Source organism: Callospermophilus lateralis, chromosome 14 (assembly GCF_048772815.1).
Source record: "Callospermophilus lateralis isolate mCalLat2 chromosome 14, mCalLat2.hap1, whole genome shotgun sequence".
In the NCBI taxonomy this organism is placed as follows: Eukaryota; Metazoa; Chordata; class Mammalia; order Rodentia; family Sciuridae; genus Callospermophilus; species Callospermophilus lateralis.
In genome coordinates, this window is record NC_135318.1 from 98,785,167 (window position 1) to 98,808,571 (window position 23,405).

A 23,405-nucleotide genomic window follows, 5' to 3' on the forward strand; every position below is an offset into this window, starting at 1 on the left:
TTTTAAAAAATGGTGTCCCTGCTGAACACGGACAGACATTTTCTTGTCATTAGTCCCCAAACAATGTGACACGACAGCCATTTCCACAGTCTTAACGTTGCATTGGGTGATATAAGTGATCAAGAGACAATTGAAGTCTAGGGTAGGCTGTGGGGGGTTATATGCAAATACTACACCATTTGTCTCAGGGCACCCTTGAATCTTGGTGTCCCTGGGGGGTGCTGACCCCAGTCCTTCACGGATACTGAGGAATGACTGTATTCCCAGTCATCAATGGAGAGGCTGGGATTCAGGCTGCTGGGTGAAGGGCAGAGCCAAGGCCCAACTGCAGTTCTCTGAGTCCAGAGCTCATGAGGTGACACCAGGACTCAGGGGCCAAGCAGAAGCACCTGCTTTCAAACTGTGGGTGGACAGGCGATTTTACCTACTGGACACCACAATGCTCAGGTAGGCCAGAGGTCCTTAGCTGTGGGTGCTTGGTTGAGAGAACTCCCTGGCATGGGTGATTCTCCAAATAGAACACCAGAGGCGAGCAGGGATATTTGGACGTAGAAAAGCAAAGCTCAAATCAAGTACGTCAGCCCTAGCACCCCAGTGACCCTCACCTGCAGATGCACATGGAGGCTGCATGGCTCCTGCCATCTCACCAGCAGCCTATTTTCTTGTATCACCTTAGATGGTTGCTTTTGTTTACAACCTGGGTGTGGTCATTGATACAAATGACCATACAGTCCTCTCAAATAAGTGACATTTTCCCAGTTATTAAAGGTGTTCTGCACGGTTCTCTGCAAAGCTCCACTCCCTGCTTCTCGTCTGAAACTGTTCGGCTGTAGAAAGAAAGATTCCTCCCCAGGCTTCCAAAAAAGAAAACCAAGTTGATATTTTGCTGGATTTGAATAGCAACCAGAAAAGAAGGTCAAGTTTTAAAAGAGGCAACAGGGGAGGGGATGTAATTAAATCTGCTCTGGGCTGGGAAGGGATGATTCATCGCAAGCGCACAGCATTCTGGAAAGCACGTGACCCAAGGTATTTTTCTAAATAACCTCAAGTGCCAGTCAAGCTATTCTTTACATTGCACGCCAGCGACATCTCCCAACTGGTATTTCGCTTGGCAAGCACTGAGCTGCCACCGCAGCCCGGATCTTCCTGCAGGCGGAGCCCAGCCCCGGTTAGACAGTCGGGCCCACCGCTTTCTTCTTCAGCCTGGGAGGACCCACGTGCAGCTGCGGGTGGGGGTGGGATGCGCTTAGTGGGCCCCAACTGCCCATCAAAGACACCTCTGCCCGGGAGCAGGTCTTCTCCGTGGCCCATGGAGATGGCACCACCAAGGCCCTCGGTGGGCATCAGTGGGCTGTGGGTTTTCTAGAAATGATACCCTGCTGCAATGGCACCTCTGCCAGGAAGCTGGGAACCCTGGGAAACCGCTGAGGCACCCACCTTCCTGCAGTGACCGTCCCCGGCCCCCATCACTCAAGGGTATCCCGTGCTTAGGTCCCACAGGACCCTGTTGTCCATTACTTCCCTTCTCCCTGCAGGCTAGAGCAAGTGGGGTCTCTATCACTGGCAACCAAAAGGCTGCCATAATGTCGCCGTTCACCCAGGACTTCACAGTGGGTCGTGAGAACTCTGTAACTGCACCTCATCTACCTGCACAGCACCTCCTTTCCGGGTGGCCTCGGTTTAAGGTGTACTGTGTTGCAATCAGGGGATCCGTCCTGGAGAAATGAATGGACGTGCATTCGTAACCCCTACAGATGGTTTGTCTACAGAGAAGAGTGGACCCGAAGGAGTTTGGTTGTGTTTGGTAGGCCGCACAGTGCACTGAAAATATTCTTTTGGCATCAAGGTGTCCATCAAAGGGATTAGGAAAATAAAAGATAATGCACCACCTTATCAGTGTGTCCAGGCGGCCATGACCAAGTGCGGTGGCCTGGGTGGCTTAAGCCACAGACTGACTGTCTCCCACGCTGGGTCTGAAGGCGGAGGCCCAGGGGTCGGCAGGCCTGTTGCTCTCCAGGTCTTTGTCCTTGGCCGTCAATCCTGACTTTCCACCTCTGCTTCTCCACATTATCTCCTCTGTGTGTCTGTCTCTATGAGCAGATTTCCCCTTTTTATAAGAGTACCAGTCATTTTGGATGAAGACCCATCTTAATGATCTCATTTTAACCTGATGACCTCTGTAAATACCCTGTCTCCAGATAAAGCTCTATTCTTAGGTAATTGGGATTTCCTTCCTTCCCTCCCTCCCTCCCTCCCTCTCTCTCTCTCTCTCTCTCTCTCTCTCCCTCCCTCCCTCCCTCCCTCCCTCCCTTCCTTTCTTTCTTTCTTTCTTTCTTTCTTTCTAACAGGGGCACAATTCAACCTATAAAGCCACAGGGTAGAATATCATACAGCCAGGACAAAAAAGATGACCGTCTTCTTGTGCCAAGGGTAAAACAAAATCAGTCTTAATGCCTATGTATCTTATCCGTGTATTTTATTTTATGCCCATGAATAATTCACCCATGTGAATTATATGTAAGCATATGTGCACAGACACGAATGCTTAAAAGGGTAGGAGTTTTTCTTAAATTTCTGGATGAAATCAAGAAACCAAATCACATCACTGCCTTTTTGAAGAGGGAATTAAGGAGGGATGGGATAAAGACTTGAACTTTTCCTTGATGCTTTATCTACTTTCTATTTCCCAATTGTCTGAATCATTCACATGTGTGCATATATGTGTCCTTTTTCTTTCCCGTATTCTACTTTGAGTATAAGGTAGGTATTGGCTTAAGATAGAGTGGATCTACCTGTGTGCCCAGGCAGCTCTTATGGGCCACAGAGGCCTGGGCTGCGTCTGTCTGTACTCGCCAGCTCTCAAAAGGTGATGTTTGTTCTAGCTCTTTCCTCCGAGGCCTGGCATGGCCCACCCGGAAACCAAGTCCCGTCAGGTGTTCTGGAGGACGGGGCGGGGGAGAAGGTGAAGAAAACAAGGCCCATCACACCCAGAGTTGGCCCCAACTTGATGGCACCGAGTCACGGGGCAAGGCCTCTGGCAGGGGACCCGGTACTCCACGGCTGTCACTCATTCTGATGCCAGCTGTGTTTCAGTCCTCCAAGGAGGAGGAGGAGGAGGAGGAAGAAGAGGAGGAGGAGGAGGGAGGAGGAGGGAGGAGGAGGAGGAAGAGGAGGAAGAGGAGGAGGGAGGAGGAGAAGGAAGAGGAGGGAGGAGGAGGAGGAAGAGGAGGAGGAGGAAGGAGGAGGAGGAAGAGGAGGAGGAGGAGGAGGAGGGAGGAAGAGGAGGAAGAGGAGGAGGAGGAGGAGGAGGAAGAGGAGGAGGAGGAGGAGGAGGAGGGAGGAGGAGGAGGAGGAGGAAGAGGAGGAGGAGGAAGAGGAGGAGGAGGAGGAGGAGGAAGAGGAAGAGGAGGAGGAGGAGGAAGAGGAGGAGGAGGAGGAAGAGGAGGAGGAGGAGGAAGAGGAGGAGGAGGAGGAAGAGGAGGAGGAGGAAGAAGAGGAAGAGGAGGAGGAGGAGGAGGAGGAGGAAGAAGAGGAAGAGGAGGAGGAGGAGGAGGAGGAAGAGGAGGAGGAGGAGGAAGAGGAGGAGGGAGGAGGAGGAGAAAGAGGAGGAGGAAGAGGAGGAGGAGGAGGAGGAGGAGGAGGGAGGAGGAGGAGAAAGAGGAGGAGAAAGAGGAGGAGGAGGAGGAGGAGGAAGAGGAGGAGGGAGGAGGAGTCTGGGTTCTGTGCATTGCTTCTACTTTCTAGAACTTTCTCTTTAGAGCAGTCCTTCTCACCCCTGGGTTCTGGGAGAAAAGCAGAGCCCGAAGGTGCAGGGAGACCCCTGGCTGCAGTGTCCCTGCGGAGAGTGTCCCAAGCTCTTGGGAACCCTGAGAAGAGCTCTGGGGGATTAACCCTCCTCTCACAGAACCTGAGCTACAAAGGCTGCAGCTCCTCGGGGCTCCACCCTGCATCCTCGACCATTTTGGGAATTCTAATAAAGAAGCCAGGGCTGGCCGTGGCCTGGGTCACCAGCCAGCACCCTCTGGAGAGTTCTAGGCCCATCCAGAAGGCAGGCACTCCCTGGCACCCCGCTCTCCACCAGGAACCTAACCAGCCCAGTTCCAAGTGGCAGCCTCTAGCCATGAGGCTGTTTGAACTCAGATTCACCTAAAATTTCAAATGTGATCTCTCAGCCTCACTGTGGCATCTCCAGTGTCCAGGGGTCACCATATCGAGTAGCACAGATCAGGGAGTTTCCCCGCCACCACAAAAGCAGCAGGGGTCAGAATTTCCTTTGCAGGCCTGAGCAATATTCCACCGTATAGTTTGAAGAAGTAACACTTTGTGTTTGAATTAGTAGACAATATCGCCATGCAACATGCCAGAAGATTCTTCTTGCTGCTACCTCCTCCCCAAACACCCAGCTCCTTCCAAATTGCTCGGTGCAGGCAGGACACAGTCCAGCCAGGGAACAGCCCCTCCCCCCAATGTCACCAAGTGAGCTTCGGAGCCCTCTGGGCTGGGGCTTTCTCTATTCCCGACGCTCATGGAACCTTGACCCCTTGGGCGGCTCTCAGTTACTGGGCCAGAGATCCCCGCCGGGCTGGAGCCCCACCGTCACCCCCTGCAGGCCAGGAGCACCAACACCACTTCTGAGCCTGGGCAGCCGGTGGCCTCTCAGTCTCACCTCACTGGATGAGATGCTTTGGGGACCTGGCACCTCAAGAGAGAGTCACTTCTACGTGGGGGAAGCGAATTCCCCGATTGTGCAGAAATCAAGGGCTCCGTGAACCCTGGGCCGACTTACCCAAGTCAATAACCGGCTGCTGTCCTGGTCTCCTGTCTCTGGGTGACATCCTCCTCCTCCTCCCGCCATGACCAAGAACCACACAGGGGTGCTTTCCGGCCACTGCCCGCCCTCCGCTGGGCACCAAGCCCTCCCACATCTCTGAATGCCCCCGCGTCCCCTCCAGCTCCCTGACCTCTAACTCAGGCTGCGTCGATGGCCACCTGCGCCTGCAACAAACAGCAAGAGTGTCCACTCCACGGCTGACCCGGGACTGCACAGGGGCGAGACGGCTTTCAGTACCAAGTGACAGGAATCTGTGGCCGAGAGCGCCTCTGCACTGGCCTGGGAGGTGGAGGAGGACTTCCCGGACACGGGGACAGCCACACTGAGGTCACAGGGGTCCTTGGGAGTCTCTGGGCAGGGAGAGATTTGGGGGAGGGCACAGGGAGAAGGGTGGGGAAGAAAGTTCCAGACTGAGGGCCCCTGGGGCCACGCAGCATCCAGGGGCCCTGCAGGGCTGGAGCCAGAGCACAGGGAGAGAGGAGGCCAGGGGACAGAGGGTGGGACGGAAGGGCACCTGGGCAGTGCCAGGAAGCTGGACTGAGCCACAGAGAACTGCTGAGCTCCCGAGGCCACGAGAGTCAACACGTTCAGGGTTTGTTCTGGAAAGATCCCTTTGCCGGGGGAGGGGTGGGGGTGGGGCGGGTGGAGAACACCAGGATTAAACCCAGAAACACTCACCACTGAGCCACACCCCCAGCCCTATTTTGTATTTTATTTAGAGTCAGGCTCTCACTGAGTGGCTCAGGGTCTCACTGTGTGGCTTAAGGGCTCACTGAGTGGCTCAGGGTCTCACTGAGTGGCTTAAGGGCTCACTGAGTGGCTCAGGGTCTTGCTAAGTTCTGAGGCTGGCTTTGAACTCACGATCCTCCTGCCTCAGCCTCCTGAGCTGCTGGGATGACAGACGTGGCCACCGCACCAGGCTCTGGAACGACACTTTCTAACTCTGCTGAAACAAAGTGCCCCCAACCAGGGCCTTGAAGCCAGCGGAAGCCCTTCCTCCCGCAGCCCAGGGGGCCCGAGTCCAGGGTGGCCACGCTCTTCCAGCTTCTGTGACCCAGGTGAGGCCCGGCCTCCCGCTGCCGACCTCCAGCCTCTGCCCCCGGCGTCCCAGGGCTGCTCCGCTCTCTGGGGTCCACCCTGACGCCATGTGATCCCATTTCAAGATCCTTAATTCCATTACCTCTACAGAGACCCTTTCTTCCAGATAAAGTCACATTCCCGGGTTCTGGGGTGGGAGGAAGGAGGAAGCCACCACGCAACCCCCCTGTCCCTCACTCCATGTCACTGCCAAGGTGACTGCAGTAGGACCAGGCCCTTCCCCAGCCTGAACCACAGGGGCTCCCAGTGACGGTCAGGAGGGGCTCACGCATGGGGTCACCAGCCCCGGCAGCGGGCAGCTCTGAGCTGTCACCTGCCCCCTGAGGAGCCCCTCTGGGTCTTTGAGAAGCCTGGAGCGTCCCCTCTGGGAGAAGGAACGTGGGTGAGGGGAGCCTCCCTCAGCCCCCAGAGGCCATCGGCCATGCAGGGTCCCGTCTGTGCTGAGCCTGAGCCCCCCAGAGTACACACGGCCAGTACTGTCGTGGACTAAAGTGTCACTTCTCGAGGGTGAGACCATTTAAAGTGCTTTCTTCAGAAGAAATAATTCAGTACGTTGCCATCAAGTAGAGCCACCCCACTGTGCCACGCGACCCACACTTCTTGCTCCTTTTTAACTATAACTTAGTACCCAGCCACCAGCCTGTCCCCATCCCTCCAGCCCCCTCCCCTCCCAGCCTCTTGTTTCCCCTGCCACTTCTGTGGCACCTATGGTTTTACACTGCACATGAGATCATGTGCTACTGGTCTTTCCGTGGCTGGCTTACTTCACGTCACAGGACATCCAGTTCCACCCACGTTCTCACAATGACCAGATTCCATCCTTTTTCATGGCTGAAGAGTATTCCATTGCGTAGCAGTGATGCCGAGCTCTGGGGCCATGTGGGAGGAACCAGGCAAGAGGGGCGGGAAGAGCATTCCAGGGGCAGGAAGAGCATGTGCAAGGGCTTGGAGCTCAGAGGAGCACAGTGAGGGACAGGAAGCTGAGAAGCCACTGTGGCCCGTGTGCGGGTGTGACGGGCCGGCAGCCAGGGGACGGAGAGGTGGGAGCTGGCAGGGGGGTATCTCCCTGAGAAGGGGCTGGTCCCTATCCTGAGGGGTTTAGAGTCTGAAGGGCTGAGCCAGAGAGGGTGTTCAGCAGGGTAATAGACGGTCTGGTTTATGCTTTTAAAAGCTCACCTGGTGCTGCGGGGAGGGAGGCCCCTGGCTAGACCTGAGCAGGACCTGCGATGGCAATGGAGAGGAGGGGACCTGGTCACCCGGGGGAAGACGGCAGGAGGTGCCGGGGCGGGGAGACGGACAGAAGCAGAGACGGCCGGCATGGGAGGAGGGCAAGCTCCAGCCCCACGTCACCCTTACCAGGGACAGTGGCCCCGAGTCTGTGTTCAGCTGTCCCATGGTGCTGACCAGGTGACCCTGCTCTATTGAACGACCCACAGCTGTCCCCCTCAGAGTCCCCAGAGCCAGACGATAATAACGAGTGTTGGTTCTCCGTACCCCCAGGTCCCACCACGGTCTTGGCCAACTGGGGCTCAGGGTATTCAGGGGAATGGCCGCTGTGCTGAGCCCGACAGACCTTTTTCTCTTGGTTACTGTTTCCTGAGCAGTGGAGTCTGATGACCATCGACACAAGGATGCTGCTGGACAGACCGTCGAGAATCAGCCAGGGAGAGTTCACCGGCCGGGGCACTGCTGTATAAGGGACCTGGGCAGTCTTGGATTGGGGTATCTGAAGAGAATCCTGAAACCACACTCCTGTGGACATGGGGACATAGTGGTTTGGGGGGTCTCTGGGTCACACTGTTTTTCTTCTGAGAAGACTGCAGGGGGAACCAGATGAAGACCCTCTCGGCGCCTTGTGTGGGTCAGGCTGCGTAAACACAGGAGCTCGTAATCTCACTTGATGAGGAGGCTGAGACAGGAGGCAGCTTGGTTCAGCAGCTCAGCAGAGTCCTGAAGAACTCTTGACGTCCCTTGTCACTCAGCCCTGAGGGTCTTCACAGACTTCCATTTAGGGCTTGTGGCTTCATGGGCCCAAGATAGCTGCCAGGGTTCCAGGCCACACAGGTCATCTCAACAACATCCAGCCAAAGAAAAAGGGCATTTCTGTTCTTCAGTTACCCAATCATTCAACTAATACTTGTAGGACATCAGTCACCAGCACCTGGCTAGTGGCCCTGCCTAGTCTGGCTGTCAAGAATTGTAACTCCTCCTCTACCTCTTCCGTCAAACCTGGAGAAGAACCCTCAGGGCCTAGCACTGGGAACTTTAGGAGCTGGGTGTGGGGGCTGGGTCAGGGGGAGGAGAGCTGGTCACACTTGGCCTTTGTGACCTAGGGCTCTCTCTCTCTCTCTCTCACACACACACACACACACACACACACACACACACACACACCAGAACGTCATTCCTGGTGCCCTTTCCAACTGGTGGTTTCTCCTTTGGGATGGATAGAAGGGAGGCCCCCCAAATTACTGTAACCCCAAAATGCTCCAAATAGAACGGAGTTTGTCCCTAAAATGTTTGCATGTTTCAAGTTGCTCCTTGGAGAAAAAAGTCGAATGTGTGGAATCATCGGAGGCAGCGCTCTCCCCTTGGCCCCTGCGCCCCACCATGGTCGGTGAGTCCTGGACACCTCCAGGTCCCGGGAGCCTGGGCTAAGGGAAGGACGTGCTCCTCTGGAACTTCCCCTGGACTCACCCAGGCCCGAGGGGATGCTGGAGCTCACTGACAGCTGATGCCTGGAATGAATAAAGCAGGCCAGGAATACCAGGCCGACACAAAGGGGAGCTTCCAAGAGGAAGCAAGAATGATTCTGAGAAAATGCAGGTAGCTGAGGTCCTCTCCCCACTGGCCTGGCCCCCTGACCACTCAGCCTGGACCCTGTCATGGAACGCCATGTCCTTCTGCAGCACTTTCTTATCCCAGCCCGTCTAAGTCTATATTCTGCTGCTGTAACAAAATGCCCCTGACTGGGGAATTTTGTAAACCACAGAGTTTTATCTGGCTTATGGTTCCGGGGGTTGGGAACACTAAGATGGAGGGGCCACGTGCCATAAATTTGCAGAAGGCATTGTATTGTGAGATCAGATGAGGGAGAGAGAGAGAGAGGGGACTGAATTCTTTTACACCTGACCCACTGGGGTGATAACAGCTTTGCTGTGTTTATGGGAGCCGAGTCCTCCTGACCTAATTGTCTCTTGAGGTCCCACCTTCCAACACTCTCGCCAAGGTATGGAGTCTTCACGTGATTTTGGAGGGGACATTACAACCACCGCGTGGCGCACCTGAACTGAGAGGTGGGGAGGCTGGGCAGAGGCCAAGCGGGGGCTGGAGGCAGGCGAAGCTTGGCTGGTCCCTCTCGAAACGGGTTTCCAGGTTCAGAGGCTGCAGACCTGAGCTCAGGTGCAGCACCTTGGGTTCCTGCAGGTCCCGCCAGCTTCTCACCAGCTCACGGTGGAGGAGGTCAGCGAGCTCTCCAGCCTCTACCCATGGAGGCGCTGATGATGTCTGTGCAGGCTCGAGACCTGATCACCCCCAAACCCGGACACCTGAATACTATCGACACCGAATCCTGGGGGGACACACATTCAGACCCCTGCACCCACCGACGCCCACCTGGGGACAGTCCCCGGCACCCCACGCTCATTCTTCTCTGTGCAGCCTCCTTCAAGATGCCTCCATCTCCCAGGACCCCAGCTCTGGTCCCCACGCAGATGCCTCCCGCGCGGGCATCTGCACCAGACCTCCCTCCTACGCCTGCTCCTAGCTTGCCCACCTCTGGGCACCATCTCTGAGGAGCCTTAGGACCACATCTCCACCACGAAGATGGCGCCTCTGCTCTACCCGGGTTCCGCTCGGCCTCCACTCGGCCTCTCCTGTCTTCTTATGTTTTTGGAGGGGAGGGGGTGTAATCAGGGATTGAACTCAGGGGCACTCGACCACTGAGCCACGTCCCCAGCCCTAGGTTGTATTTTATTTAGAGACAAGGTCTCACTGAGTTGCTTAGCACCTTGCTTTTGCTGAGGCTGGCTCTGAACTCAAGATCCTCCTGCCTCAGCCTCCTGAGCTGCTGGGATTTCAGGCATGTGCCTGGGCACCCCAGCTTCTGTCCTCTCTGATTCTGGTATGGACACCCAGCTTACCTTCATTGCTGCTGATTCTTCCACGAAGCATCGCATTTGGCACCAGGGCTACAAGCCCTCTCCCATTCTTGAAGCCAATCTGCTGCCCAACCCTCTGTTTTCAGACACGTCTGCTGGGCCCCAGTGATTCTCTTTTTTGAAAAAGGAGTGCTGTCCACCCACCTGTGCAAATAGCATAGCGTAGCCTCCCCCTCCAAGTGAGGAAAATCTGAAATCCTCAGTACGACTCTCTACTGAAGAAGAAAATGAGCCTTAAACCAAAGGGGAAATGGGAATCAATCACTTGAATTGAAAAGCACTTTGATTATGTGGAGTTCTGTGCTTTCAAGTTCCTTTCAAGTTCCAGCCCCTCCCTCTTTTTTGCTTCCTGCTTCCATAAGGTGAGCAGTTTTACTCTGCCAGGTGTGCCCAGCGAGGATGTGCTGCCTTGCCACAGGCCCAAATTAATGGGGCCAGGCGAGTATGGACAGAATCTCTGAAAAGACCTTGAGCCCCAATAAACCTTTTCTCCTATTAAGTTGATTATCTCGGGCATTTTGTCACAGCAACAGAAATCTGACTAAGACATAACCTCATGAACTAAAGAGCTTTGTTTAGCCAAGTAAACAGTTTTAAATGCAAGACTTCAGATCCGATTCATGCTCTATTTGCCATTGTCAGTGACACACTTTTTTTCCTGTTGTGTTTTCTCTTCTGTTCAATGTCAAATGATAAGGACTCTCTTGCTAGTGAATTATTTTTTATGAGACTATGTTTACTTCCCTGAATGAATAATATATTGTTAGAGATGTCAAGATTCATGATATAAGCTTCAGATATCGGTGAGAAGCCAGAAAACACAAGTTATTAATTTTGCAGCTATTGTAATCATTGCCTCACCCGTATCTGAACTCAAAATGAATTCACTGAATGCATTTTTTTCTTTTTCTTACCTAAGTATACCTTTTATCTTTCTACTTAGATATAAATAACTATAAATCACTCCGCTATGATTCCCAATATTTGAGACTCTCCCTTTTGCTCTCTTCATTGTGCTTGAGCACTAATAATGTTTTTTGTTACTTTTTGCTGGGTGAATTATGTCCCTCCAAAAAGTTATATTCAGGTCCTCACCTTCAGTATCTGTGACTGCAATCTTATTTGGAAATCGGGTCTCTGTGGAGGCATTCAAATTCAGATGACCTCATACCCATCATTAAACAAAGTTCCTTAATTCACTGGGTTATGTGTTAGGCAGCTTTCTGTCATTGTGACGAAATGCCTGAGATAATCAACTTCCAGTGTGGAAAGGTTTGTTTGGCCTCATGGTTTCAGTCCATGGTTGTTTGGCCCCGTCACTTGGGCCTATGGCAAGGCAGAACATCATGGCAGGAAGCAAGGCTGCTAGCCTCATGGGTTTGGGGTGGTCCCTCCTCCAGCGTTACTGGTATCCTTTTGAGAGAGAGGAAGGGAGACTGGACACAGCCACTCACAGAGTGAAGGACATGATACAACAAGAGTGATACTTCTACAATCCAAAAAAGTCTCCAAGGATCACCAGCAGCCACCAGGAGTCAGAGGAGGCCAGGAAGGGTCCCCCTAGAGCCGTCAGAGGAAGCAAGGCCTGCTGAGACCTGGATCTTGATCACCTCCCAGACCCTGAGAGAGGGACCTCTGTTGATACAGCCCTCCAGCTGGAGGAACTGGCACCGCCATGCTGCCCGCTGAAGTCTAACCTGCAGTGTGGCATGAAGAGTGCTGAAAATACCCATCCCACCTGCTCCTCCAAATCCCCCTTCCTTCCCACCAGCCTCCCGGTGTACTGAGGGCCCCTGGGGGAGCCCCCTGGCCCACTACAGCTCCCAGGGCTTCCCCCAAGGCTCAGGGCCAGGTGAAAGATAAAATCAAAAAATTAAAAAACAGAGCTGGGGATGCAGCTCAGTGGTTAACACCCCTGAGTTCAGTCCTGGTACAAAACAAGAGTTGAACATGTGGAGGGAGAGAGAGAGAGAGAGAGAGAGAGAGAGAGAAGGCCATCTCTGGCTGGCAGAGCTCTTGTGTGTGTCTGTCTGTCTGTCTGTCTGTCCGTCTCATGCAGGTGGAATAGGAATATACACAGGGCAGCGCGATCCCGGTGCGTGGCAGGTAGGATGCTCAGCTTCAATGGGGACCTGACAACCGGGCTGTCACCCTGTTGTCACCCACTGCTGCACCTTCATAAGGCAAGGGCATCGGGGACTCAGGCCAGGGTGGTGCTCACGCGCTTCATGTGCCCCACGGGGCCAGCTGGGCCGACGCCTGCAGAGAGACGACGCTCCAGGTGAGCGCTCAGCTCCTGAGGAGGCCAGAGGCCGGGAGCCTCCTTCTGCAAGGAGGCTGGTGCCCAGCTCGGCCGGCCAGCCCTCAGCCAGGGGTGGCACTTCTGTTTGTCCCCTGGGTGCAATGGAGAAGGAGCTTGTGAGGTGCTGGCCTCGTCTGGATGAGCCCCTTGGGTGCAGGGGACATCTTCCAGGGTCTCATCCTTGGAGGGGCGGAACCTCCTGCCCGGCAGGACCTCATTTGATCTGCTCCGAGTCGGAGCCGGAGGGCAGGCCGAGGGTTCCTTCTCAGTGAGACTCTCCTACAGTCCAGAGAAGTTAGACTGAACCCCACTCTCTTCTCTGTGCCCCCGAATGGGACAGAGAGGAACTCAAACAGTCCGGGTGAGATGCCGGCTCTCCAACCCAACCCCACACGGTGGCCTGAGGTCAGGCTCCCTGCATCCTCAGCTGACGTGGCCTCAGACTCACTTCTCAACGCCCTCATTTGGGGGGTGAGGACTTCAATATACACTGAAATATCCCACTGTGCCCAATTCACATGTTCAATTATTACATAGTCATAAAAAAATTTTTTTAAGAAAAATAATTTGGAGGCAACATGAACATTTCAACCTTAGCAGCCGATGGAGACAGACACATTTTTTAATCTAAATAAAGACAAAATAAGGACTTCTTTCTCTGAAAACCTAACTGGTCTCATGGGTTTAAAACTGGATAAAATTCTGCTTACCATTAGGAATTTAATATTAAAAATTGCCAAGCCACTAACAATCATAGCAGAAAACTACCATATGGAAAAGTTATCAACATTTCTTTTTTGGAAGCAGAAAATCACTTGCAATGATTTTAAGTATCAAAAAAAAAAAAAATCCATTCAACATATTTTGGGCATTTTTCCTCCTATTGGGGTGAGAACAGCATTTCCATCAACAGCAGGGTTAACGGCTCCTCTTCTCAGGAGGGACGAAGGCTGCGTGCACAAGAAGGGTGTAAATGGGCCCAAGATCCCAGGCACAGCTCCCACATCAGGCAGGGGCCTGTTCCGGCCAGTCCAGCCTCCTTGGTAGCCCAGGCCCGGCCCAGGAAGGGGCCAGATCACTATGACTTCCCAGTGGTTACTGGAACCTTCTCCTGGATCCCACTGTTGGGGAGTGAGAGGTACAGGGATCACGGGTCTCTGTGGGTATCACAGGACTTAAACTTCATTTTTTTGTGGGGGGGGGGGCAGGGGCAACCAGGGATTGAACTCAGGGGCACTCGACCACTGAGCCATGTCCACAGCCCTATTTTGTGTTTTATTTAGGGACAGGGTCTCCCTGAGTTGCTTAGCACCTCGCTTTTGCTGAGGATGGCGAGTTCAAAACCAGCCTCAGCAATTTAGCAAGGCACTAAGCAACTCAGCGAGACCCTGTCTCTAAAGAAAATATAAATATAGAGCTGGTGATATGCTCCGTGATTAGGTGCCCCTGAAAGAAAGAAATCCAATCCGAGAAAGAGAGAGAGAGAGAGAGAGAGAGAGAGAGAGAGAAAGACAGACATCAGAATGCCCACTTCTGTGCCACTGAACCAGTGCACTCAATACCAGGCCCCTCAAAGGACCCTCCAAACCACTCCTTTGGGCTCCAACCATTTTCCCGAGGTGCCTGCTCCATTCCTCAATGGCTGCTCTCCACTGGCTCCAGTTTCTTTTGCACAACTCACTTGCAAAGCCTCTGTCATGGTGGTCACAGCAAGGAACCCGGAAGCCCTTCTGTGGGTTGGAAGTCCACCTTTTTTCTTCTTACAAGATTCATATTCTGTGGTTAGAAAGGTTATTAAATATTCTTGATTAGGGCTGAGCTACAGAACAGACAGAGAGAACGGGCAGGGGAAGGAAGAGATGCGGGAAAGGGCAGTAGGAAACAAGACTCCCATTACCGAAAGCTAGTTCACTGTCAACACGAGTGCTCCCCGGGAGCCATTGAGAAAAGCTCCCTTCTCACCCAAATCTTGCAACAAAGCATGCTGATCAAATAATGCTTGCCCGTGCAGGAAGTGCTAGTGTGCGGCCTACCCGGGGAGGGGCTATAAATAGCTCCTCCAAGAACATTTTTCTATAATTAGCTCTTCACTTCAAGTGAACTATGGGTAATGAATTTCATATCACTAGATGTTCTTCCTGGGCAAAGTACAGGGCAGATTATGCAATTGTTAGTGCAGAAACTTAACTATTCAAACAGCATCGCAAGGAGTCGGAGAATTTCAAAATGAGACAGAAATGGAAACCGCGCTGGGAAAGGAACTCAAGATGCCCATTTTGCGCATATGCGTTCTTACGCACCGAGGCGCAAACACAGTGGCTCTCAGAGCCGAGTTAAACGGGACAGGAGCCAAGCACAGGCAAAGACATCGGCCACTTGTGTGTCAGCACGGCTGTGCCCTGTTCTCAAGGGGTGTTCCTTGCACTTGCTGGAAAAGCCCATGTCTGCACGGGCTGGTCTGCGCCTCCACCAACGCAAGCTCGGAGCAAACGCCCCACGCAGTCAAGCGGTTTCTTCTACCTCCGTGGAGCTGGAGCTCCGACTCCACAATTCCTCCTGAACCCCTCCTCGCCAATTGCTGGAGAAACCACCTCTCATCCTTCTGGTGGTTTCACAGTTCACCCACATTCGCTGCCCTCCCACCTTCCTCCCCAGGCCCAGCTCCTGGCGCCATGAACACAAAACACTTTTCTTCCCTTCTGTTTTGCATTTGCTGAACATCCCCTCCACGGTCCCCAGGGTCACTTGCAATGGCCCTCAGTGTGCAGTGGGAGGCAGAATGCCCACCATCTCCCTCCCTCTAGCAAGAACACTGCATCCTTGGCCACTACAGTGACCAGCCAGATGACCAGAGGTAGCAGCTCAGCCAAACACCCTCTTTGGGCTGGCTTGCTCTGGTTCCCTGTTCTGGGGTCAAGAGAAGGCAGCTCAACCTTTCATGAAAGGAACTGGCAACCAACCTCAGAACCCAACCTGAGGTGGCTTGAAAATCACATGTTTACCCAAGGACACTCCCATCCAGCCGATTGCCAGAGTCCAAAGAGCCCCTTGGTGAGATGCCAAGATGCCAATAATGCACATATTGACCCATGGACTTTATTTCCTTCCATCAGGTATCGGGATCAAGTGCTGCTCTTCTGCCCACCCCAGTCCTTCATCCCAGGGTTCTATTTCAAGCACTTGGAAGGCAGCTGCTTTAAGAATGGAGTAAAGATATTAATAACCCATGCATTGAGAGAAGGACAAACAGACAAGAGAAGTGCAGCGGCGTGGCAGGACTGCTTTGGCAGCTTGTGTCATCCCACAAGCCCTTGTGGAGATGAGAGGTGCCATGACCACATGGGACATGTCCAAGGGGAGGGCTGGCTGGAGGGAGCTCAGATTCCTCAGTCATCAAAGCCAGGTTCAAGCCCTTCTCTGCCGCGTATTTCCCAAGTGACTAAGGGCACCTTGAGGCTCTTTAAGTCAGATTCCTCATCTGCCAACTGGAAATAATCAATCACTTCTGTATAGGACATTGCAAAGATGGAACGAGGTGATGTAAACACCTGGCAACTAAGTATTAGATAAATGTCACCTTTTATTACTGCAAGTATTACTTACCACGATATCATTTTAAAAGTCCTCTTGTCCAGACAATAAAATATTATTCGGTGCTAAAAAGAAATGGGCTATCAAATCAAGCCACCAAAAAAAAAAAAAAAAAAAGAGGAAACTTAAATGCAGATTACTAAGTGAACAAAGCCAATCTGAAAAGGCTTATCATGCACTGTATGATTCCAACTAGAAGACATTCTAGAAAAGGCAAAACTAGCCAGGCGCGGTGGTGCACACCTATAATCCCCACGGCTCTGGAGACTGAGGCGGGAGGATCGCAAGTTGAAAGCCAGCCTCAGCAACTTAGTGAGGCCCTTAGCAACTCAGGGAGACCCTGTCTCAAAATGAAATATATTTTGGGGATGTATCTCTGTGTTAAGAGCCCCTGGGTTCATCCCCTGCTACCAAAAAAAAAAAAAAAAAAAAAGGCAAAACTTGATTGGGAAGGGAGGAATAAAGAGGTAGAGGACAAAGGAACCAAGGGCCATGAAGCTCTGTGTGGTGCTCTAAGGGCGGTGCATGTCATTAAACCTTGAACCCAATCTACAGAATGCTCAATACCAAGGGCTAACGCTAAGGGCCACTTGGGGCTCTGGGTGACAGCAACTTGTCAATGCAGGTCCGTCAAGTGTAAGAGAAGCTGAAAGTGGGGATCTGTGGGAGATGGGGAACATGGGAATTCTGTACTTCTGCTCAGTTTTGTTGTGAGCTTAAAATTGCTCTAAAACATAGTCTGATTTAAAAAAAAAAAAAAAATCCTCTTAGAAGAGACGTCAATGGGACCAAAAATTCAGCTTCCTTATTAGAGAAAATGGATATGAAGGGCTTTCTCAAGGGACTCACATATAAAAAAAATATCATTCTCAAGTGCCCGTATTGACCAGAGCGTCACCTCCTCTTTTACTAACTTGTGTGTTTGTGCAGGCCTGTACATGCTCACACAATCACACACACACAAATACACACACATGGAGTATTTTCTCCTGTGATGCTCAGAAGCACTGCAGTCAACTGGTGGGACACTAACAGGGGCTCTAGGACTTAGTCACCTTCAGATCCCTCCAGCCCAGTTTTCCTCCCTGGGTCCTACACGCCCATTACCCATTCTTTAGCTTGCTGACCACATGATGTGATAGGCATGGATCAAGTCAAGTCTCAGCTCTACCAAGAAGACTGCACAAGGCCTTGATTGTCCCCCGTAGCATCCCCAGGCCCTGGTGACCGCCTGCTGGATCCTGAACTTTCCTACGAAGCTTTTGAGGAACAAGGACTCTCTTATTCTGACCCTGAGGTTTGCAACATGAAGGTGGGCATTCTTTTCTTTTTTATTTATGAGCCTTAAAAAAAAAGGAATATTTATTTTTTAGTTGTAGTTGGACACAATATCTTTATTTGATTTATTTATTTATGTGTGGTGCTGAGGATCGACCCAGGACTGAGCTTGTATTGAGCCCCAAGGGTGGACATTCTTGATAACTAGTCGGTGCTCATAGGCCCTGGCTTCTGAGCCTCCAATTTGGGGTCCTGAGGCCTCTTGCTCCTGCTTTCTCCTGCCTACCTTACCTTCTGCCGCCGCCGTGGCTACATTTTCCTTTTCTAGCATAAAGCTACTGTACCTAACAGATAGTGCTTTTGTATTTCGGTTTCCTCTGAATTTTAAGTTAAGACGGAGGAAAAATAGATCCTAGAAAAACTGTGATATTATCCAGTGTGAACTCTGTTCTTATTGTCTAAAGCTACCAAAGTGGGTCCCAGACCCTCCTGACTGTAGTTATGATCGTGGCCCACACATTCTCACCCATATGTAACAGTAAGAACAGACGCTGATAAACCACCCAACACTGATGTTGAGAAATTAATTGGATAAATATTTTAAATCAGGATATGCCACAGATTCAACTTCTGTTATGGAAAAGAATATCTGATTAGACTGTGAAAACTTTTCATTATTTCACTAGACCTCTGCAGATGGAGACCAGGGACTATAAAAAAAAAAAAAATGAGTCTCTTTGCCATTTTGATTCTTTGAAAAATATCTGGGGTTCCTTGGGGACATCATTGCTGTACTCAATCAATAAAGTCACGTTCTTTCAAAGGGCTAATGACTGGGACCACATGACAGTTTCTCATAACTGACAATGCAGTTTTGAAATGGTTCTTGCATAGATTAGGATCTAGGTTGGCTTTATTATCTGGTTAATGAAAAATCCTAGCACCCATTCCAGTTCTTCCAAGAAGCCCATTCTGAGAGCTTCCTTTGAACTGCCTTGGCACTTTGTCTCTGGCACTTGCCCTATTTAGCTCATATTTATCCCTGTCTCAACATTGTAAACCCTTTGTGTACAGAAACTGCCCCAATGTTCCCTTGATCCTTTCCAGGCCAAGCCCAGCCTGACTCATGGCAACCCTTCAACAACTGTCAGTCAAAAGAACCAAACTGTCATGCAGGGAATGAACGGGAGGTAGACCTTCCTCTGCAATTCCCCTCTAGATCTGAGGTCCCTCTGGGGACCCTGTAGTCTAAGGTCTTAAAGTCAGAGAGGTCTCCTTCCTACGGGGTGGGATTAGCACTAGCAGATGGGCTGGAGTTTGGAAAGCACACAACAACCGCCTACACATCAGTTCTGTGAGAAATAGGCAAAAACCGCATTACTGGACAATAGATTGAAAACAGGACATAGGAAAAATACTTGTTGCACTGCAAAATTATTTGATGCACCATTTCAGAGATCCTTTAGCGACTGTTTAAGTTCCTTAAGGGAGAAGGAGAGGCAGTTGGAATCTCTTTCAAAGCAAAGAAGGAGGAGGAGAAGGAGGAGGAGGAGGAGGAGGAGGAGGAGGAAGGTGGCTCTAAATTCATTAAATTCTCTTACACAACCTCATCCTTCAGCCAGTGATGGTCATAGCCCTGCTTTGAGGGCAGGGTCAAACCTGCTTGCCTGAAGGAGAGGAGGATGGGGGGGGAAACATAAAGCAGAATAAAATGAAAATTTCTTTTAAAAATGTTTTTCTCCTTTTGGAAAGGGAGGAACTTCAAACTCCTGATGTGGCCAAATGCCTCTTCTTTCTTGAAAAGCCCTCCAAGTCAGAGCAAGCCCAAGAATAACGGCGGCTCTTAGGATGCTCAAAGCTCTTTACAGCTGATTATTTTTCGGGAGGAGAATTAGACAAAAATAATACAAGTGGGAAATAAAGAGAATGACCTACTTTACAGGGGGGAAAAAGGAGCTCTGTGTGAGCGTTTTGATCTAATTGACGGTGTGGGGTTGCATGCCCAAATAAGGCGCTCTGGTCGGGTCTGCGCGGGAGAGGGCCTGCGGAACTCGGGGAGCCTGGGAGACAGCTAGGCCCTGGAGCCGCGTGGGGAGCGCCCCCCTCGTCCCCTGCAGGGGCTGACTCTGGGCCAGGGCCTTAGGAGACCCCCCTGGCCACTAAATAGAGTATGGACCAAAAGAGAGGGGGCTAGAGGTAGAGGGGGCGCTTTCTTTTCCAGGGTCCCTGGTCAGGATGTGACCCAGGGACGTCCCAGAGCGCGGCGCCAGGAAATGGACCTAAGCGATGTCAGGGTGACCTTTGTGGCAGGGGGCGGAGATTTCTTCCCTCCGGGGGCTTTGGCCCAGGTGCCAGCCGTGGTCGCCGCCTCCGGGCAGGGGCGGCGGAGGCTGCGGGTTGAGGGGAAGTCCGCCGCCGTTCCGGACCTCGGCTGGGCGCGCCGCCCCCCTCCTCGCCCACTCGCTCTCGGAGCCCCGCGGAGTAGCGAGCAGCAGCTCCGGCTCCTGGGGGCTCCGTGCGCGCCGCCGTCTCGGCTCGGTGTCGGCCTGAGCTTGGTCAAAAGCCTCCTGTTTCCTCGCGCGCCTTGCTGCCTCTCCAGCTTCTCTTTTTCTTGGATTCTCGCCTGTCTCCTCCCACAGAGGGAAAAAAAAAAAAAAAAAAAAAGGTCACGTATGTTTGGAAAAATATGTAGGTCAGTGGAACATTTCCTGCGCTGGTGCAAAAGGAGCGGAGGGCAGCGGGGGAGGGGAGGGAGAGGCAGCGCCGGGCTCCGAGGGCGCGCTCCGGGCCGCCGCCCCCGCCCCACTCGGCTCTGCCTGCGAAGTGGGGACGATCGGCTGGTTCCTCGCCATCCCTGACCCATTTTCCGGACGGGCTACGTTGGTCCTGGAAGAGGCACTCATTATTTCTCTGCAGCAGCTACTGCTGACCTCAAGTGGACAGTGTTCACCCACATTTCTCTGGGCCCCCACCTCCCACCTGCCCCCGCCCGCCCTCCGCCGCTCCGGGGGACTATCGTGGTGGTCCCCGCAGAGATGCGCCCGGTGCCCCGGGGTCGGGGACTTCATACAGCCCGGCTCCTCGAGATCAGCGGGGGGGGGGGGGGTGACTGTCGCGTGCTCGCCACCCCCCACCCCGACGTGGGACAGCAGGATGGCTGTAGGAGCCATGAGGGTCTGCAGGAGGCGGGGACGAAAGAGTCCTCGCTGCCCCCAGTGACAACTGTAACGGGACCTCGCCCGGCAGGTCCGCAGCCGCGGGCTTCCCCGGTCCCGGGTTCACCTCCAAGCACAGCGCCCCCTCCACCGATCGAGCCCCGACCCCGCGCTCCAGGCAGGACCGGGCCGAGGGTCCCTCGCGGCACCGCAGGGCCGGCGGCTGCTGGGGGCGCGCGGGTGTCCACCCCCCCCCCCGGGGAAGCCCGGGTCTCGGCCAGGAGGGACCCCGCCGGTGGCGACTGCACAGCGAAGGAGGCGGAGGAGGAGGAAGAGGAGGAGGAGGAGGAGGAGGAGGAGGTGGGAGGGAGCAGGGAGGGGAGCGGCGGCGGCGGCTGTCCCCGCGGCTCTGCGTGCGGAAGAGTTTGCCGCGCGAGCTGCCGGCCTCCCGCAGGAGCCCAGGGACCCGCTCGGCGGCGGCCCAGGAGCGGCGGCCGCGCAGCTTGGAGACCCGCGGCAGCGGCAGCGGCGGCGGCGGCGGCGGCGGCGGCAGCGAGAGCAGCGCCTCCCGCCGCCGCCCGGGAGGAGCTCGCCGCGCCCGCTCGCCGCCTGGGCTCCCAGCGGCGGCGGGAGGCGCGTCTTCCCGGCCCAGTCCGCGTCCGGCCCCGCGGGGCCGCCCCGGCCCTCTCGGAGGTAAGGGGCTGCCCCTGAGAGCGCGGGGTCCGGCGGCGGGAGTCCGTGCGCGTGGGTCGCCGGACTCAGTCACCTGCTCACCAGCGCGGGGCACGCGCGGGCCCGGGAGGGGCGCTCCGGCGCGAGGCGGCGCGAGGCTGCGCAGCCGGGGACCCAGGGCGCCGGGAGGTGGGTTCCCCTTCGCACACACGATTCGGTCGCCCCGAGCCTCGCGTCCTGCTGGGCGACAGCGACAGCCCAGGTGGTGGGCTCCGGGCGCGTCTCGCTGCGGGAGGCAGAGGACTAGGCGCCCCAAACCTCAGAACTGGGGGGAAGGGGTTTGAAGAGGGTAGATCGTGGTGGGTAGGGGCCGGGTCTCCGGAGGGCAGACTTGAAGACTGCGCGCTGCCCTCCCAGAGCCGCACCACCGGGTCCCTGAAGCGTGGGGAGCCCGGGACCCCTGGAGAGTGCGGCGTGCGAGCCCCAGGCAGGGGCTGGCGGTGTCCCCCGATCCCTGGATCGGGACTGGTTCTGGGTTGGATTGGGTACCGGGTCCTGTGAGCTTGGAGGGCGAGTCGTCTGGCGGCCGGGAGCGCCCCAGCTTGGATGCCAGCGCGTTGCTTGGTGGGGAGGTGTGCCCCCTCCCCGGACGGAGGAGGGGCGCACCTTTGACCTTCCCGAGGAGCCACGCGGGGTGGGGAGCCTGAGGAAGGGACAGGTACCGAGGGGCCAAATTCAAACCAGCCTCACTTCTCAGCCTGCCGCTCCTTAACTGCTCAAGGTAAGAAAGTTTGTTTTCATCCCTGTGATTCATAAATAATTAGTAACCAGTTTTGTTGATTAAGCAAGATGGAAACCCTAAAATATACACAGGAGCTCCCACTAAGTCTTAAAACCTCTCCTCGGTTCCGAAAGTTAAAAGCCCTGGCGTTCAACAGGTGTTCAGGAGGGGTCCCAGAGGGGAGAACTGCAGCGTTTCCTCTTTACCGGTTGCTTTGGTATCCGCCCCAGGATCCTTAACGTGGTCAGCCTGTTGCTTTACAGGTAAAATACCGAGTGGTTATGAAATTACTGAATCAGCCGAGGCGAGCTAGTCGGTCAGAATCATTAGAGCCCAAACCTTCTTTTCCTTAATAGGAGGGGTTTTCCTATCCGGACTTCCCAGGAAATTAATTCTGAACCAGTTACCGGCCAAACTCAGCTCTGTCAACACCTCTGTCTCTTTCACAGCAACCAAAGTCCCCATCCGGGGTGAACTGACCAACTAATTATGGCTTGCATTAAAAAGAGAGCTGCCTTGCTTGGAAGGCACCCTTCAAATTCAAGGGCACATACTAGCTCTATCTTTCTGCTGCTCAGATTTCCTTAAAGGAAAACGTCTGCCAAAGATAACCCCCCAATTTATTTTTAAAATAATCCCCAAATCAATATAAGTGTAATGCTGAAGAGTTTCTCTGACCTGGGCCACTAGGTTACAAAAGCGAAAATTCAATGTTTCCTTTCAGCTCAACCAGGACCAGTAGAAGTGGCAGTCTAGTTAAAGATTTAAAAATAAAGTGTGCAACCTAAAGACGTTCAGTAATTATCTTCCATCTTACAAAGAAATGTGGAATGTGGCTTAGAAGAATTGTAAATGTGCTGTGTTTAGCCATTTTCTTCTCAGAAATCGATGCCTCTATTTATTTGCGGATCTGTCCCACTGTGCACAAATGTAGGAAGGGTTTTATTCTTACTACTCCCCAGAGAGACTCCTGTGGAGGTGAAAGAAGGGAGTACACTCTAGAGGAAATATGTTATTAATAAAACACCCCCCACCCCATGAAGCATGCCAAGAAAAGAACCAAGTGAGACTTTACTAATTAGTATGATGAAAAATAAATTCCTGGGTAGGATAAGAGAGTATTCAGATGGTAACTGAAAAATTGATCTTTATATAGAAAAGCCTTGTTTTCAAGTTCATTTGTTTTTGTTTTTAAATTTGGACCCTGTTTTATATTTCTGGCTATCTCATTATGAAAGTGACTTAAAAATAATGAAAATGATAAATAACACACATCACGTGATGTGTCATTAACAAGTTGAATCCATCTTATATTTTGTATAGTCATTTTTAGTTCTTGGAACCTTTATAGCTCATTCTTAACACTTACTTGTTCTGAAGTGAGAGATTCAAAGTTCTTGAATGTCTTAAGATTAAAACAATGGGTGTGCATACTTTTTGTATCTCCATCTTTAGGTTGTTTTCTTCAGTCTTGCTTTTGATCCTTAAAAGCCAAAGGGCTGTCTTCTTTCTTAGTTTTTAAAACAAGTATGTGCTT

The 23,405-nt window shown here is 53.0% G+C and overlaps 1 protein-coding gene and 1 long non-coding RNA gene across 2 annotated transcripts in view; one reads left to right on the plus strand and one right to left on the minus strand.

The window, feature by feature from the left end:
• Positions 1–13,253: 13,253 nt before the first annotated feature.
• On the minus strand, positions 13,254–14,389 carry LOC143380204 (uncharacterized). The gene is made up of 3 exons (XR_013088599.1): positions 14,289–14,389; positions 14,073–14,167; positions 13,254–13,341 (listed from the first exon to the last, which is right to left on the minus strand). It is a non-coding gene; the product is annotated as an uncharacterized LOC143380204 (long non-coding RNA).
• Positions 14,390–20,295: 5,906 nt separating this feature from the next.
• The window catches only part of Npas2 (neuronal PAS domain protein 2), a 153,077-nt gene continuing 149,967 nt past the window's right edge, over positions 20,296–23,405 (plus strand). Inside the window, exons 1-2 of the mRNA XM_077105179.1 lie at positions 20,296–20,484; positions 20,870–21,108. Coding sequence (XP_076961294.1) covers positions 20,296–20,484; positions 20,870–21,108 — 428 coding nt within the window. The remainder of the gene's footprint in view (positions 20,485–20,869; positions 21,109–23,405) is intronic.